General features: G+C 35.9%; 1 protein-coding gene across 1 annotated transcript in view; it reads left to right on the top strand.

Moving 5' to 3' along the window:
- The window catches only part of KIAA0319 (KIAA0319 ortholog), a 145,376-nt gene that overhangs the window by 27,126 nt on the left and 100,404 nt on the right, over nucleotides 1-17,846 (top strand). Inside the window, exon 5 of the mRNA XM_036742728.1 lies at nucleotides 9,008-9,107. Within this exon, the coding sequence (XP_036598623.1) occupies nucleotides 9,008-9,107 (100 nt within the window). The remainder of the gene's footprint in view (nucleotides 1-9,007; nucleotides 9,108-17,846) is intronic.

Genomic DNA, 17,846 nt, shown 5'->3' with positions numbered 1-17,846 from the left:
ATTTATTTATTTTTAGTTTTCAACATTCTCTTCCATAAGTTTTAAATTTTCTCTCCCTCCCTCCCTCCCCTCCCCCTTCCCCAAGACAGCATGCAATATGATATAGGCTCTACATATACATTCCTATTAAACATATTTTCACATTAGTCATGTTGTATAGAAGAATTAGAACGAATGGGAGGAACCATAAGAAAGAAAGGACAAATCAGAACAACAACAACAAAAAGAAAATAGTCTGCTTCATTCTGCATTCAGACTCTGTAGTTCTTTCTCTGGATGTGAATGGCATTTTCAATCTTGAGTCCTTTGGAATTGTTTTAGGACCTTGAATTGCTGAGGAGGGCTAAGTCTATCAAAGTCAGTCATCGCACACACTATGGCTGTTACTGTACAATGTTCTCCTGGTTCTGCTCACTTCACTCAGCATCAGTTCACATAAGTCTTTCCAAGTTTTTCTGAAGTCCACCTGTTCATCATTTCTTATAGTACAATAGTATTCCATTACATTGATATACCACAACTTGCTCAGCCATTCCCCAGTTGAGAGGCATCCTCTCAATTTCCAGTTCTTGGCCACCACAAAAAGAGCTGCTATAAATATTTTTGTACATGTGGGTCCTTTTCCCATTTTTATTATCTCTTTGGGATATAGCCCTAGCAGTGGTATTGCTGGGTCAAAGGCTATGTACATTTTTATAGCCCTTTAGACATAGTTCCAAATTGCTCTTTAGAATGGTTCGATCAACTCACAACTCCACCAACAATGAGTTAGTGTTCCAGGTTCCTCACATCTTCTCCAACATTTATCATTTTCCGGTTTTGTCATGTTAGCCAATCTGACAGGTGTGATTGGTACCTCAAAGTTGTTTTGATTTGCATCTCTCTAATCAATACTGATTTGGAGCGCTTTTTCATATGACAATAGATAGCTTTAATTTCTTTCTCTGAAAACTGCCTGTTTATATCCTTTGATCATTTATCAATTGGGGAATGACTTGTGTTCTTGTAAATTTGACTCGGTTCTCTATACAATTTAGAAATGAGGCCTTTATTAGAGACACTAGCTGTAAAAATTCTTTCCCAGTTTTCTGCTTCACTCCTAATCTTGATTGCATTGGCTTTGTTTGTGCAAAAACTTTTCAAATTAATGTCATGAAAATTATCCATTTTGCATTTCATAATGTTCTCTATCTGGTTTGGTCATAAATTCCTCCATTCTCCATAAATCTGACAGATAAACTATTCCTTGCTCCCCTGACTTGTTTATTTGGACTTTATTTTGGTATATAGTGCCAGACGTTGGTCTATACCCAGTTTCTGCGATACTATTTTCCAGTTTTCCCAGCCGTTTTTGTCAAATAGTGAGTTCTTATCCCAGAAGCTGGGGTCTTTGGGTTTATCAAACAGTAGATTACTGTAATCATTGATAGCCTGGATTCCCAGGCAAATTGGGAGTGGGGAAATTAGTCATACAAAGTAATAAAGATAAGAATAGCTAGCCCCTATTTTATAGGTGTCCAGCAAATCAAAAGTAATTAATTCATCACTTTCAGGAATTGCTCTGTTTTCAAAATGATAATGAAGTGGTTTCCCATATCTGTTTGGGTTGTTAGGGTTCTTTGTGGAGAACTAATTAATAAAGATTGAATTGCCTGGTCATTAAAGGGATGGCCTATTAATTGAAAACTCATTTGTCCCTTGTTTTCAGAGTATTAAGTGACTTCCCATATCTAAAGGGATGGCCTGTTAATTGAAAGCTGATATCAATTATGTTTAGGGGTGAGTGGGAGTGACAGCTGGTCAAGACTCAGGACAGTAAAGAATGGAGGTCATTGTTCCTTTATTTTACATCTTTTTTTTATATTATGTAAACCCATATTAGGCTTTAAGCCCTCTCTAGGGCAGATGTTTGTCTGTGTCGATCTTTGTATCTTGGCAGGGTGCCAGCACTGTGCCTTTCACACCAAAGGTGCTTAATAAATGTTGAGTCTTCCTTCCTTAAAAAAAAGCATAAAAATGTCAACTTGACATAATTCTTCTAGTGGTATGTTCCAGGAACGTATGCTTCCTTTTTTGCTATGATTACTTTTATGAATGACTTGGACGATAAGCATTTTTGTCAAATTTATGCAGTGTGGCATGCTCATCAAATTTGCAGACTACTCAAAACCAGGGAGGTTGACAAAGTCAAGATCCAAAGAAACCTCAACAGGCTAGAATGATGAACTGAAAGTAAAAAGATAGAATTTAATATGAATAAATATGAAGTCCTACTTTGTATTAAAAAAATCAGCTTCGAAAGTGGGGGAGGCGTGATTAAACAGTAGTTTGTCTAAAAAGGGTCTGGGAATTTTAATGGATTGCAAACTCAATATGAGTCAATAGTGTGACATAAAAACTAAAAAAGCTAATGAGATCTGTGATCCTAGCAGCATTAGTAGTGGCAGTGCATCCAGAACACAGTGTACTTTGTTGTAGTCAAACCACACCTAGACTCTTATTGCGTTAATTTGTGAATTCCATATTTTAGGAAGGACATTGGGATTCTGGAGTGCCTCCTGGAGCAGGTAGGCAGGATGATGATGGGGCTGGAAACTGCCATAAAAAAATTGGTTGAAGAAACTAATTGGAAATGTTTAGCCCTGAGAAGAGTATTTTTTGGGACAGGGGGGTCAGTGACAGCCATCATCAGGAATCTTTGGGGCGGTCACATGGAACATGGATTAGACTTAACTTGCTTGGCGAAACAAGGCAGAACTAGGAGAGGTGACTAGAAGTCACCAAATGACAGATTTAAACTTGATATCAAACAAAACTTCCTAGCAATCGGAGCTATGCAAAAGTCAAATGGATTGCCTCTATAGGCAGTGGGTTACCTTTCCCTAGGAATCTTCAAACAGAAGTTGGATGACTCTTCTAAAAGTCAGTATAAGTCATAGTTGATAGACTTGGGGAACATGTTGTGAAGGGATTATGGTGTAGGTATTTATTCACCTAGATGGTTCCTGGGGTCCCTTCCCAATCTCAAGATTCTGTAATTTATAGTTTTGTTACATGATCACTTGTAACAGGTGACCCTACTAATTAGACTCTGCAATGTAAACAATTCTGTTACTAAGTTGAGGGACAAATATACCCTCCCCTCCAAAATGTAAAGGAGTCAATGGGCACTATGCTTCATGGAAGTTTTTGAGTGATAATGAATGGTTAGCCTTTTTTTTTTCGTTGACCTTCAGATAATTCCTAATGGACTAGTCTGCCTTTGGCAAGTAGGTGGCATAATGAATAAAGTGCTGAGACTGGAGTCAGGATTGAGTCAGCATTTTTTTGTAGTAACAAAAAACTGAAAACAAAATAGATGACCATCCATTAGGGAAGGACTAAATGGATTGTAGTATGCGAATGTTATTGAACCATAACAAACAATGAATATTAAGAACAGGACAGGTTGGTAGGATGTCTGATTAGTATTAGAGAGGCAATCTGTGGTAATGAAAAGATCAAATCTTCTGTGAAAATGGTCTGCTTGGAGATTGAACTGTGATCTCTTCAAAGCTAAGTTATATTGTTTATGTCTTGTCAATAGTAGATACCTATTTATCTCCAAGGGACTACCATCATACACAGTACCCACAAAGTGAATATCACACTGTGTGAGACATATCCCAACTTTTCTGCCTTGGTTCCTTTACTCAAACTATTCTATGTCTAGAACGTGGTCTCTAGACTTTTAAAATTGTATATCTAAAAAAAAAAGATAAAACTTTGCATATGAATGCCCAATATATTTATATTTACATATTTATAAATTATGTTGATATACATGATTCTAAGTTCATTTTATTTTGATTCTTGGTTTGGTAAGTGGTAGTGAAAAAGATAACCCAAAAATATATGTAGCTCCAAACAGAAGAAGTATGTGATTGGCTGTACTTACTAGATTATGCAAAGGATTTTGTGGAAGTCTGGCTAGTAAATTTCTTTCCTTCTTAACATCAACCCATTATTCTTACAAACTAATTTGAAGGTATTTTTTAGATTTCTAACAAATGCATTCAAAACTCACTAAAACTCTTCATCTGTAAGATTTTAAATAGGTTAGAAAATTTTGTTTCCAAATTTAAGTGTGGCTATGAGTTATAGGAGACATATGTTTTCAGCAGAAAAATCTCATAACAATAGACATATTTCCAAACATCTATACTTTATATGGATTGTGAATGCTATTTTTTGGCTCTGCTTATTTCATTCTACATTGATAGTCATATACCTTGTTTCCAATTCTTTGCCATCACAAAGAAAACTGCAGTAAATATTCTGGTATATCCATTTTTAAAATGTCTCTCCATAGCACAGATATCTTTCAAAAAGCATTCATTTCTTCACAAATTGTTAAAATGTCCCTTTGATATCCAATACATATGAAACTAATACAAATATATAACACCAAAAGTCATATCTCAGTAGATGCGTAGTTAAAGGAGATAAATTGTTCTGAAAAGAAATGCGAATTATTAACAATCATATCAAAGGTTGTCCCAAATCACTAATAAGAGGAATCATATCAAGACAACTTTTAGATTTCACCTTACACACAGAAGATTGGCAAAGATGACAAAAAGTGGGAATAGTCGGTGTGGGAAAAGTTATGGAAAATAGTCATTCAAATACACTGTTGGTGGTGCTATGAAGTGGTCTCTCTATTTCTGGAAAGCAATCTGGAATTATACTGAGATTGTGACCAAACTATCAATACCCTTTGATCCAGAGATTATATTGCTGGACATGTACCCCAAGGAGATCAAAGATAGAAATGAATGTCCATTGTACATTAAAATATTTATAACAGCACTTCTTGGAGTAGACAAGAACGGAAAACAAAATAAATGCCCATCCATTGGGGAATGCCTAATAGATTTTATTATGTGAATGTTATTTAGGCATAAGAAACAATGAATATTAAGAATACAGGTATCTCAAAAAAAAAAGAATACAGGTAGACATGGGAATTGATTCAAAGTGAAGCATGCAGAACTAGGAAAACAATATACACAATGACTACAAAAATGTAAATGGAAAGCATTACAACAATAACCACAAAACTGAAACTGAATGCTGTGTAATTACATGATCAAACTTGGTCCTGAAGAAGAAAGGTAAGAATGCACTCTGCAGAGCTAAGTATTTATGAAGATAGAATTGAATATAGTATTGAACTTGATTGATTGTTGGTTGGTTTTCCTGAGCCACTTTTTTAAAAACTCTTTTTTATTCTTTGTTATAAGGGATGCCTCTCAAGTGTTGGGGGCAGAAGAAATGGATGTTGGGAAATTTATCAAAATAAAAAGTTTCAAAGTCACCTTTACCAATGTGTGGCATATGGTAGGTGCTCAATAAATATTTATTGACTGACCCTGAAGAGAAAGATTAAATGTGTGTGTGTGTGTGTGTGGTTTTTTTTAATCTGCTAGTTAGCTTTCTACTGATGTTCATTTGTCATCACAGAAAAGGTCAATAAATTTGACCTTTTTTTGTAAAAGAAAAATGCATAACATTTTTAAATTTAACAATTAAGCACTTAGCCAACTATAACCAGTGAAGAACTATGTAGAGAAAATATTGGTATGTATAACTTTGAAGAGAAGGGACAAAGATTTTTGGAGATTTTTTTGTCATCAAATAAATAATTCACAGTAAAATATTTGCATTTTTCCAAAATTTGAATCTAGAATTTAATATACAATTGTATATGTATTGCTTCTCCCTCCTCATATATTTTTTAGATAAATTTTTTTTCCTTCTGTGGCTTGTTTCATAAATTCAAGGATTCAGCTGAGTGTATATGTTAAAGCTAAGCAGGGTGATATTTCAGATACTCATGGATCTGTGATGCAGTCAATGTGGATATTCTCCCCAACTATCCATCAATAAACCAGCAAGCACCAAGTACCTACTATGTGTCAAGAACTATTCTAGACACTGGGGATTCAAAGACAAATTTAATATAGTTCCCACCCTCAAACATTTTTCATTTTATCACAAGAGACAATTTCTTAAGCACTTACCAAACACTGTGCTAACTGCTAGGGATACAAACAAAACCAAAGCTAGTTCCTTCCCTCAAGGAGCTTATGTTCCAGTAAGGGGAGATAACATGTATAGGATGGTGATGGCCTGGGAGGAGTGATGTGGTTTGTAAACTTTTAGTAATGGTGAGTAATATTATAAGGAAGTTAATTGACAGTTCCTTTCTAGTAGCAATGGTAATGTGGATTTACATACTATTCTAGATGAGGATAATAGGGAAAAGAGGACTAAGATGAAGATGTGCCTGCTGGCAGGGCAGAAGGCAAGAAGATGACTGGAGTGGAGTGTGAAGAATGACTGGGGTCAGTCAAATATAGTAGAACATGTGATACTCACTAATAAGGGCAGCTGGGAGCCCTTGGTGGAAGTTCCAGAGCTGAGAGGGTTAATCTTCCAAGAGGATGGGTGGCAATAATCACATACATAATATATATAAATTAAATACACAGTACTTTAGGAAGACACGTGCTAGAGGCTAGAGTTATCCGGAAAGGATTCATGTAGAAGTTTATGCTTTAGCTGAGTCTTAAAGGAAATTAGGGTTTGTAAGAGGTAAAAGTGAGGAGACAAGTGCATTTGAGGTATGGTGAACAGCCAATGCAAAAGCATAGAGATGGGAGAAATATCTTTTAGTTTGACTGACCTGTGGAGTGTAGCAATGGGAGTAGTATACGGTAAGGCTACAAAAATAGTTTGGAGCCAGATTGTGAAAGACTTTAAATGGCAAATAGGAGTTTTATTAGATTCTAGCAGTTCATAGTTGGGAAATGTCATGATCAGACCTATGCTTTAGGAAAATCACTTTGGTAGCTGTGTGACAAGTTCCCCTTCCTTTTCTCCCCTTTTCTTTCTTCTTTTAAGAGTATAATGAAACCACTCCCAGATTCCCTGGCTCCCTCTCCCAGATTCCCACTCCCTCTCTGATCCCTGATGAAATGAGTGTTCTGAGGGGATGCTTGTTTCTTCTCTCTCTGTTAGAAGGTAAGCTTCATTTTTGTATAATTCCTTCTGATTATTCAATTGCATTTACCTTACGTTTCCTTCAATTCCTTTGTATGCTTTTTGAAGTTTCTTCCTAGCTCTGGGCTTTTCCTTAGGAATGCTTGGCAGTCCTGTTTTGTTAAAGGTCCAGTTTTTTTTCTGTAGGATTATACACAGTTGGGGCAGCTAGGTGGCGCAGTGAGTAGAGCACCGGCCCTGGAGTCAGGAGTACCTGAGTTCAAATCCAGCCTCAGACAGTTGACACATTTACTAGCTGTGTGACCTTAGGCAAGTCACTTAACCCCAATTGCCTTGCCTTCCCCTTGGAAAAAAATAAGATAAAATAAAATAAAAAAAACCCCAGGATTATACTCAGTTTTTCTGAGTAAGTTATTCTTTATTGTAAATCTATATATTTTGCCTTTTGGAATAGTGTATTCCAAGCTCTCTTTTTTATATTTTGTAGCTGTCAAATCTTGTGTGATTCTCACTATAACTCCTTGGCACTTGTATTCTCTTTCTGGATGTTTGTAGTATTTTTTTTTTTGGTCTAGTAGCTCTAAATGTTGGTTATAATATTCCTAGGAGTTTTTATTTTGAAGTCTCTTTTAGGAGATAACCAATGAATTCCTTCTGTTTTCATTTTGTCCTCTGGTTCTAAAGAGATCTGGACAGTTTTCATTGTTTGTTTGTTTTTTGGGGGGAGGGTTTGGTTATGGCTTTCAGGTAGTCCAGTGATTCCTATATTTTTTCTCTTTGACCTGTTTCTAAGGTCAGTTGTTTTTGATATGAGATACCTCACATTTTTTCTTCTATATTTTCTATCATTTGACTTTACTTTAACATTTCTTCTTGTCTCGTGGAATCATTAACTCTCCATTGCTCCATTCTGATTTTCAGGGAGTCTGTTACTTGGAAAAGGGTTTACCAGCTATATTACTAATCTGTTTCTCCTTCTAAGTCTTTTCTCTAGAACTCTCATTTATAACATTTTAAAACTCATTTCATTTCTTCTAGAAATTCTAGCCAATGTTGTGGCCAAGCTGTGCTTTGCTTGTGGAGTTACAGTTACTTTCTCCTTTTAGGTTGGTATCTTGAGTGTCCCTGGTTTCATAATTGCTCTTTATAATCAGTACCTTTTTTTACTCATCCTTGCAGCTTTGCTTCCTAAGTTGGGAATTTATGTTAAGGCCAGGCTCTGCATAGTTTTGGTGAGAATGCTGAGGCCCTGTTTGGTTCTGCTCTATCTTATATGGGATATGTTACTATTTCCTTTGAGTTTTAAATGCTGCGTTCTTCGAGGACCTTGTGGGGTAGGTCAGGTGAGAGAGCTGAAAACTTTCAGCACACTCTAAGCTATATGATCTAGGGTGCATTCTGATTGCTATCCTCCTGGTATGGGCTTTGCCAGTTCCAGGCTTTTGTTTGGGTGTGGGCAACACAATTGTAGGTTTGTTCCTGTTTGGAGCTCCAGTAGACAGATGCTAGTCCTAGCCTCTGACAACTAGCTAGAAGATTCTTCTGGTTCAGAGCAGTATGATTCTAAGCTCATTATGGGTCTAAGTTTCTTTCCCTAGTTATTTATCTTTAGGCCCCAGCCCAGGTCTGTGAAATAAAACCAAGATTCAGATCCAGGGTCAGAGTGACAGAGTTGTAGACTCACCCCTACTCTAAAATACCCTCCTCAAGGTAACAAGATACTAAATGTCTGAACCAAAACTTAGAACCAGATCTTTTAATGAAGTCCAGTGTTCCTTCTACTGTACCATTCTGCGATCCAGGCAAATAGCTTTCGCACAGGTATGGGTAACAGAGAGAGAATTTAACATACTTTTCAATACTCTCTTTCTTGTCTTTTCTTTGTCTTTACAGTCATTTGGGGCCAGAGTTTTATATTAAACATCATTAAAGGAAACCAGCTACTGTGTACTCTCCCAAGGTCAGGAGTCAGAAAACAACAGGCAACTTGTCCATGTGGCACAAAAAGACTATGGACTCAGGTGTCCGTTCTGCATTCTTGCTGCTGGGGGTCGTCGCAGGTAGGAACCATTTGCTTCTCAAGACTCATACATCATCCTTGAGTACCTTGAGTACAGAGGAAAAAGTAATCTTTAAAAAATTTAAATTTTATATCATTTTCAAAGATGATTCATTTCTTCCTCCCACTTCCTTCTACTCTCCCTTTCCCCACCATGTTGAGAAAGTAAGATAAACAAAATCCAAGTTACAAACACATATAGTTAAGTAAAACAAAATTTCTCATTGGCCATGGTTAAAAAAAAGTGTCTCAGTCTGCAGTTTGAGTCTATCATCTCTTTCGGAAGGTGGACAGCGTGTTTCATCATGAGTCCTAAGGAATTGTGGTTGGTCATTGTATGATCAGAGTTCCCAAGTTTTCTTTGTGTGTGTATGCATATGTATATGTAAATATACATACATATATATATATATATATGTGTGTGTGTGTGTGTGTGTGTGTGTGTGTGTGTGTGTATGCAAAGGAAACATTTTCTTATATATACTTATGTATAGATATATAAGTAAGTATGTATTTCATTGTAAATTATATATATACACAAAGTATATACCCTTATGTATGTATACATGTAGATATACAGATATACATACTATGTATATGTAATGTGTGTATCACATATATTATGTGTATGTTTTATTTAAATCAGCCAAAATCTACTTTCTTATCCTCCCACCCCAACCCTTTGAAAACATCTCAACCATTGAGAACACAGGAAAAACAAAACCCATTACACATATATAGTCAATCAAAATAAATTTCCAACTTGGCTATGCACTTAGAAATATTTCTCTCTTTCTACATCCTGAGTCCTTTACCTCTCTTAATAGGAGGTGGGTAGCAAGTATTTTCATTAGTCCTCTGGAATCTTGGTTGTTCGTTACACTGAGTTCAGCATGATAATAATCTGTTATACTTATGTACCATAATTTGTCCATCCATTCCTCAATTTATGGGCACTCCCTCAGATTTCCATTCTTTACCACCCCAAAAAGAGCTATGAATATTTTGTACATCTTAGAATTTAGTTTGTTTAGAATTACTCTCTCCCTTAATTTACCCAGCCTCTAATTCCCCCTCCCTGTTTTACCCCTTTCCTCTCTTTTGCTATATGTAATAACTTTCCTTTCCCTTCTCCACTGTTCCCCGTTTCTCTTTGCTCCACTGCATTACTCTTTCCCTCTCTTTCCATTATTAAGGTAATCAAAAAATAACAGAACCACTGCCAGGCTTTGTCTAATTGGATTTCCTCTATGAAGCCTGATGGTGATAGGGATCAGAAGGGACATAGGTATCACCTTCCTATATTTGAATGTAAGCAGTTTTTTTTTTTTTTTGTTTAGTCATTTGTCGTTGTTCATTCCTTTCTATGTTTCTCTTCACTTTTGTGTTTGTACTTCAAAGTTTTCCCGCAGCTCTGGTTTTTTCGATATGAATGCTTGGAAGTCCTCTATTTCATTAAAGATTCATTTTTTCCCCCTGTAACATTATCCTTGGTTTTGCTGGGTAAGTTATTCTTGGCTCTAAGCTCATATCCTTTGCCCTCTGGAATATCATATTCTAAGTTCTCTTCTTCTTTATAGTGGGGCTGCTACTACAATTAGGCAGCTAGGTGGCACAGTGGATAGTGCTGAGACTGTTCCTGAGTTTAAAAAAAAAATCTGACCTCAGATACTTACTAGCTGTGTAACTCCGGACAAGCGACTTCACCCTGTTTGCCTCAGTTTTCTCATCTGTAGAAAGCGCTAGAGAAGGAAACGGCAAACCGCTCCAGTATCTTTGACAAGAAAACCCCCAGAGGGATCATGAAGGGTTGGCCGTGACTGGAACAGCTGAACACAAAGGACTACTACTACTACTATAATTGGGAGAAGGGATGAGTGGCACAGTGGGTAGAATGCTGGGCCTCGTATCAGAAGGATCTGAAATCAAATCCAGCCTCAGATACTTGCTAGCTGTGTGACCCTGGGCAAGTCACTTAACCCCTACTTACCTCCGTTTCCTCAACTGTAAAATGGGAATAATAATAGCTTCTACTCTGAAAGGCTGTTTTGAGGATCAAATGAGAGAATTGTAAAGCACTTAGCCCAGTGCCTGGTGCATATTAGGTGCTATATAAATGTTAGCTATTGTCATTACTAAATTCTGTGTGATCCTGACCATGGCTATTTCTTCCTGGCTCTCTGCAGCATTTTGTCTTCGACCTGGAGCTCTGGATTTTAGCCATGATGTTCCCGGGAGTTTTCATTCTGGGGTTTCTCTCAGGAGGTGACTGTAGATTCTTTCTATTTCCACTTTGCCTTCTGGTTCTAAGAGATCTAGGCTGTTTTCTTTTAAGTTTTCTTGAAATATAATGTCTAGATTCTTTTTGTTGTTGTTGTTCATGGCAATCAGACAGGCCGGTCATTATTAAATTTTTCTCCTTTATCTGTTATCTAAATCATTTGTTTTTGCTGTGCAATGCTTTACATTTTCTTCTAATTTTTATGCCTTTTGACTTAGTTTTAATATATCTTGTTGCCTCATGGAGACATCGTTTTCAGTGATATGTACTCTCATGACCAGAGTTTGAATGGAGTCTAGAAGGACAAAGCTTAGATGCATTTGTGATGAGAAGTGTTTTTCTGAGTTTTTTTAAAAAATGTATTTCAAAAAGAAGTTCCATCGATTAGGTAAATGCTACCTTGCTTCGTAAATTATTTTCAATTCTGAGTCTAATTTCTTACAAAATATATGGCTACTGAATATGTTAGATGATTATCAACATAGCTCATTTTCAGTGATACTAGATGCTACCTAAAATGCCTATAATTAATATTTTAGGAGTGAACTAAGTGCAATACTTTTTTTTCTTCCTGTCCCCATTTTTTCATGTCAAGAGAAAGTTTTATTCGTTTCTAAGAATGTTTCAGGTGTGTCTATTATTATTAAATGTCCATCTTTTTAAATTTGTGGTTAAGCTCAGATTTTCTAGGGAAGTAGGCTTCATCCTGAGTTCCATTGCTCTTTGGAACACGTTATCCTATTCTCTTCTGAGTTTTCCAGTGGGTTCAGAATAGTTTTGTGTTATTTAAATTTTCTTTCCTTTGAATTTGAAGGTCATTCTCTTGATTGCTTGCAAAACACATTTCTGAATTGAATTGTTAAATTTAACCATATGTCTTATAGTATGCAACTTGGGGTTGCTTTTTTTTTAACTAGAGATAATCTATGAATTCTTTCAACTGGTATTTCATTTTCTGTGTTCAGAAGTTCTAGGCAGTTCTCTGTTATTTCTTGAATTTTGATATTCAAGTCTCTTCATGTTCTTGTGGGAGACTGATGATCCTTAGGTTGTTTCCATATATCTTGTCTTCAAAATTTGTATTTTTAAAGTATATTTTCTTTTAGTACTTTTTTTTCCTTCTCTTCTTCTAGATTGTCCTTCACTTTCACATATTTCTATTCCAGAGCTATCATCCTCTCTTTTGTCACTTTGGTGAGACTTGCCATTGCTGGTTCTAGTTTCTCTATTTTGTCCATTAATTTTGCTGTGCAGGTCATAAATTCTACTCTCAAAATTCTCATTTCTCTTTTAAAATGAGAAACATTTTGTGTTGCTATTCCATGTTCTCACATTCTGTAGAATCTTCTTTCTCATCGAGTGTTGGATCATTTTCCTCTGTTTTGTATATGCTCTCGCACATAATAAACACTTCATCAATGCTTTATCATTCATTCATATCATGAAGTAAACGACAGTACGACTTTTAGAGGTTCTGGTTTGTTTCTGCAACAGCATGCATTGCTATATAAATCATTCTCTGGATATAACTACTTGGTTTCTTTATTCCAATGTAAAAATAGTAGCAACATTCTGTGCTGCAAATCATCTCTGAAGGCCATGGGAAGAACAGAGGGAAGGGGGCAGGATGAGGGTCTAGAGCTCAGCCCCACACCATACTCTCCTCCTAGAGCATGGGAAACTCAAAATACAGAATCAACCCCATAACACCAGTGCAGCAGCACTAAGGCATGTTACAGATCAAGCCACATACCAATTTTAGAGAGATTTACACATCGGCGAAGTCACTAAGAAAACTCAGTAGACATAAATGCCATGAAACAAAAGACCAAAGTAATAAAATAAGGATCATCGCTATTAAATAACCTCAGTTTTCCTTGTAACCTGGCAGCCTACTACTCCCAATGTTCAGCCAATCAGCACATTTCATCTTGAGTTCTAGATGTCCCATGTAATTTTCTGGTCCCTGGAAACATCTTCCCTTGGAATAAGTCTCGTTTTCAGGACAGCTCAGAAGTGGTCTCTTTCCTGTGGATTTTCTTCTCTGGATCCAAGACACTTGCAGAGTCCTAGGTAATTCTACTAAATTCTACAATTTAGTACCTCCTCCTAAATTTGCTTTTTCAATAACTAGGTCATGTGGTAAAAACTAGTTCAAGCCTTGTGATCCTAATCCTATTGACAACAGAGGTATAAGACGAACATCAATTAGGAACCCATAGTTCACTTGAAACTTCAGAGAATTTCAGTTATTACATACCATTCTGACTCTACCTTTCTTCTTTATAATCATCAATGTAATTTTGTACATAAAATCCTGAACCTAATTTTTAGAACTTATTATTATAACATGTTCAAGGCCTGTATACATAATCGTCTGGTCTTGTTGCTTTCTCAAATTTTTTTCAGTCCTGCTTATTCCCCTTGTAGGAAGAGGAGAGGCATTAAGAATCTAATCTTATACATGAATACATAGCTACCAGCACTCATTGTAAGTAGATGCTTTTTATCCCTAGGTTCAACATTACACAAATGAAATTGTTTAAAAGATGTTTATTCAACTCCAGATGAAAACTTGAGATGTGTAAATATGCTAAGTAATTAATCCCAAACTGTCTCTAGAAAACAATTTGTACAATTTAAAATAATTTGTAAATTGTCTATACAAAAATATGTTCAGTTGTCAACCATGCTTAAATGGATTAGATTTTACACAAAGACTACTGCTCTGAGAAGCCCTTTAAACAATGGGAACATCTTTAAGGTAACTCTCGAGTAGTTTGCATGAATTTCAAAAGATGATAGTTTGTTATCATTTCAACTCCTGCTTTTTAGCTTAGTTGTTTTTCAGTCATGCCCAACTCTTCTTGACCCCATTTGGGTTTTCTTGGAAGAGACATTGGAATGGTTTGTCATTTCATTCTCCAGTTCATTTTACAGATGAAGAAACTGAGGCAAACAGGATTAAGTGACAGGGTCACACAGCTAATAAGTTTCTGAGGTCACATTTGAACTCAGCACTTCCTGACTCTAGATCTGGCACTTTATCCACTGCACCACTTACCTACTCATGCTCTGCACACAGGTTATCTTACAATCTGGTTATCTCTATAATCAGTTATCTTAGTGGAGAGTAACTTATGAACTTTCTTGTATTACCTTAATGGGAAATCTGATTTTACTTAGGTTTGGTATTTAAAATATACAAGTTTTATTCTCAGATAAAATAACAAACCTAAGTAAAATCGGATTTCCCATTAATGTAACACAATATGATGTTTAAAAAGTCCCAGACATATAACTTCTAGGTAAATTAATCATTTTATTAATTATGGCTAGTGAATAGTTAATAAAAAGATGGTCATTTGACTTTCTCTCATAACTTAAAGACAAGTCATGGAGGCTGTTCAGTTTATATACCCTTGGAAAAGTAGGCGTTCCCAACAGGTGGAAATCAACTCTGATTGGTTAACAATTAAATGAATATTATAATGAGAGGTGGGCCTATTCTAATGAGGGGCTGGGGGACATGACTTTGATTACTCCTTTCTACCCAGACCTCCTCCAGCCTTGGGATATGTAGACAAGGAATCTAATTTTTCTGGGCAATTAATCATTCCAACATAGGAAAAAAAAAAGGAAAGCTATGATTAAAAAAAAAAACAAACCTTTTTGGGCCAACTTCAGCTCAGCAGTTCCTTCAGAATTACTAAACAACCTAAGATCTTAGTTTGGCCTCAGATCATCTCTGATTGCCAATGTACACACATTTTAGCCCCGAGGCCGCTTTCCCCTCTTTCCTTTTATTAATTATTCATTTCCCAGAAATTATGTCTCTCAGACTTTTCACACCTCACAGCTATAAACCTCCAGGCTAAGAGATATCCATCTCTTAAGGTATTGTATATTCTCCCTTTAAAGTAAAAACAAATCTTTAAGATTGTTGAGACTAAGCTGGCTCCAGATACAACTTCAATATATGCTCTTCTCCATACAGTCTCATAAACTTTACAAGGGATGGGCAGATAACCTTAGAGGAAACTCACTCTTTACTATGAGCAGGCTTGAAAATTTCACTTCCATTTTGTTCAAGGAATGAAAGAGGACATCCCATTTATTCAGTAAATAGGTTTCTTCTTTAGAAATTTTGGAACTCAGAAAGCTCTTTCACAGGGCTGAAAAAATGCCTATGTAAATACTTGCTAGGTTTTAACGTTATAACAATGCCCCCCAACTCTACCCCACCTTAACTTGATTAACAATTTCATAAGTGATAGCCAAATAATTTTTGGTGACAGTTCCTCTTTACTATAGACAGACCTGGAAGCTTCTAGTTTCTGAAAAGACAGTACTTCAGAATATTATAAGACATGATCAGCAGAGCTAAGGTAACAGATTTCAGACTTTTTCCCACTTCTTTTAGCAGTTCAGTTCACAATCTAACAACATCTAGATTAAAAGGGAAGTTGCTTTATTTGGAACATGAAACAATTCCGTTGCCAGTCAGGTGACTTCAGTTCAACTGAATTATCCCACATAGAAAATTATCTTATATAGAAAATCATTCATCTTATATTAATCACATCTAAAACCCAGTATAAAGTTGTATATGTGTGCATGTGTGGGTGTGTGTATATATGCATACACATTTTTATATATATAATATATATGCATATACACTCACACATTTTATATACTATATAAATATATATACATAGTATATAAAAATGTGTGAGTGTATATGCATATATATTATATATAAAATATTATTATATATAAAAATATATTATATACATAAAAATGTGTATGTATGTGCACGCACGCGCACACACACACACACACATACATATATACATATATATATATATATATATATATATATATATGTACGTATGTATATTACTCCAACATGGAGTAATTATACTAACATTTATATAGTGCTTGCCATATGCCAGGTACTGTGTTAAGCACTTTATAATCATGTGATCCTCACAAATAACTCTGGGAGGTGGGTGCTATTATTTCATTTTCTCCTTCACAGATTGGGAAACTGAGGTAAAAAAGTTGAAGTTATTAATAATAAATTTCTGAGACTAGAGTTTTTGATTCAAGTTTTTCTGATCATGCATTTTGCAGAATTTTTTTTTTCTGCTTTAATGCCAAATAATAAATGTGCACTTTTAACTTGGTTCTGATTTACCACAATTGTCCTAATAGGAGAACACATTTAATTGAAAATGAGACCACATTATGATAGTTTCAGAACAAAATTAAATCCAGATTTATAATCACTAATAGTAACTTTTTTTAATTTAAAAAAATTATTTATTTTTAACATTCTTTTAAAAAAAATTTAACTTGCAAATTCCCTCTTTCTCTCCAGCCTTTCTCTCCATTGGAAAGTCAAGCAAAATGATATTAATTATACATCTGAAATTATGCAAAACATATCCATAATAATGGTAACATTTAAATATCAATTTATCCAAGGGCCATTTACTGCTAGCAGTTAAAAAGGAGAGCCAATTATTATCAATAAACTCATTTTAAGACACCTTGGCACTCCCAGCTTTCCCTATAACCTAGTCTCCATTTCCTTTTGTTATAAAAATATATTCATGTTGTCTAGGAATACTTGTTGGTAAGCTAGGAATGTTTTAATTATATTTTACATTCATTCAGTCTGAACAGAGTACAAGGACTCAGATGGACACCAGTCCTTTAATTGACCCCCATTTCGAACCTCCCTCTAGGCTCTTCATTGGCCATGTGTGGGGTGGCGAGACTATCTGAGTACCCCAATAATTTACAGAGGCTTCTCAGGTAGGAACAGAAAAGGAATTAATTTTTATTTTACAAATCTCGTGAGATTTGGGCATTACCTTCACTAGGATGGACTAGTGGAAGGAGGTGGATCACAAAGGCAAAGCACCAACATGTATCCTATCACAAAAGAATTCCCACCCACCACTATCCCTCCTCTCCATTGGCTGGGAGGCAGGCTTACAATCTAGGCGAGAAAAGCTAGACAAAAAACCAGGAAATCGAGTATAGCCAATCCAAAACATATCTCCTTATTTTGTAACTAGTTGGCGATATGGCAATAATATGGCTAAGGTAAAGAGGAGGAATGAGGAAAGAGGGAAGGGGCTTCCTGGAGCGGGGAAGAACAACCTGTAGGCACTTATTGCCCTAGGCCTTGAATTCCTGAGAGTTAGGTAATCACATTCCTACAAGGTTAAATCCCAAGTCCATTCCATCCTCTCATTGCCCCTGCTTATTCCAGAAATAAAAAAAGTAATTTTTATATTTTCTCTCTCTGTGAAGTCTTCACAAGAATTATCTCCCACTCAGCCAGATGCCACCCCCTGACTGCCTATGTTAGGCCTTCCTCAAATGGCTTGTTTAAGCACGTGTAGGAGCCTCTAACCTTTCAACCAACCAGAAGCCAGGTCTCTG

This window comes from Trichosurus vulpecula, chromosome 1, assembly GCF_011100635.1.
Source record: "Trichosurus vulpecula isolate mTriVul1 chromosome 1, mTriVul1.pri, whole genome shotgun sequence".
NCBI lineage: Eukaryota > Metazoa > Chordata > Mammalia > Diprotodontia > Phalangeridae > Trichosurus > Trichosurus vulpecula.
The sequence above is the reverse complement of the archived record's forward strand: the minus strand, read 5'-3'. Positions and strand labels throughout refer to the sequence as shown.